Source organism: Pygoscelis adeliae, unplaced genomic scaffold (genome assembly GCF_000699105.1).
Source record: "Pygoscelis adeliae isolate BGI_AS28 unplaced genomic scaffold, ASM69910v1 Scaffold361, whole genome shotgun sequence".
Taxonomy (NCBI): Eukaryota; Metazoa; Chordata; class Aves; order Sphenisciformes; family Spheniscidae; genus Pygoscelis; species Pygoscelis adeliae.
The window spans coordinates 1,721,682-1,722,982 of NW_008824187.1; the positions used below are offsets into that span (position 1 = coordinate 1,721,682).

The window sequence follows — 1,301 nt, forward strand, 5'->3', positions numbered from 1 at the left end:
CGGGACACATTGCGAAGGGCTATCTTACTCCTAAGTCCACGGGGAGCCCAGACTTTTATTAATGAGGTCAGTGCACAGTTGTTTTTATCGTCAACATTTCAGGAACATATATGATGACTTACGTGATAATCTTGCCATGTTTTCTGAAGTGGTAGATTTTGACAATGCTGGTTGGCAAATGTCAAATAAGACTGTCAGACTCTAGTGTTGGAGAACTGAAATGTCAGGTACTCCATGTAATGCATACTTTGTGGTTAATGCAAATGGAACAGCATGGGCCTGATGGGCACTTTCAATATAATGTACAGCTCTATGGGGCAATTCTTTTTTTCTGGTTGTCTTCCGTACCAAGCCTTTTGACCTGGATTTCAATCACTGTCTACAAGTTACCAGAAAATCTACTATAGTCTATTAGAAATGGAACATAATGTGCCTGGGAGAGTCATCTTTACTGTGGAAATCTCCAAATTCATGTTAAAAGGGCATGTTACTGATGTTTGAAAGCTGAATCACAGTGTTTTTATCTAGTATGAAGGAGAAATTACATGTTTGTCTCTTTTTCTTAATGGTTTCTTGAAATCAACGAGGCTAATTAGGACGGTGAGGTAGCTGTTGGGCAAACTTGTAATTAATGTTGTGCTGTGGGCTAATTTTTGGCATTAATTAGTTTTATCCAGCTTTTTTAATATTAAATAATGAATTATTTTTCAGTGCTTTATATGTCAGAGTTGAGAATGAGAGTTGGATCCTCAGTATAAGTTTACGTGTATTCATTAGCTAAGAATTTGGCAATGAAATAGGTTTTTTAATTCTTTTTTTTAACTGACCAGGAATAAGACCAAACCAAGAAATTAAAATATGGATGAGACCTGTTTCCAATTATCAGTTTCGCTGCATCAAAAGCCTGCTAAATTAAAAAAAAACCAAAACAAACAAAACATTAAGTTAGAATCATAGAATTGTTTAGGTTGGAAAAGATCTTTAAGGTCATCAAGTCCAATCGTTAACCTAGCACTGCCAAGTCCACCACTAAACCATGTCCCTAAGCGCCACATCTACACATCTTTTAAACACCTCCAGGGATGGTGACTCCACCACTTCCATGGGCAGCCTGTTCCAGTCCTTGACAACCCTTTTGGTGAATTTTTCCTGATATCCAATCTAAACCTCCCCTGGCACAACTTGAGGCCGTTTCCTCTTGTCCTATCACTTGTTAGGACACCCACCTCGCTACAACCTCCTTTCAGGTAGTTGTAGAATGATAAGGTCTCCCCTGAGCCTCCTTTTCTCCAGGCTAAACA

At 38.6% G+C, this 1,301-nt stretch overlaps 1 protein-coding gene across 1 annotated transcript in view; it reads left to right on the plus strand.

Annotated features, from left to right (window-relative positions):
- The window catches only part of GRID1 (glutamate receptor, ionotropic, delta 1), a 328,149-nt gene that overhangs the window by 81,422 nt on the left and 245,426 nt on the right, over nucleotides 1-1,301 (plus strand). The window contains 1 exon segment of the mRNA XM_009334645.1: nucleotides 1-66. This exon segment is cut by the window's left edge and continues 27 nt beyond it. Coding sequence (XP_009332920.1) covers nucleotides 1-66 — 66 coding nt within the window.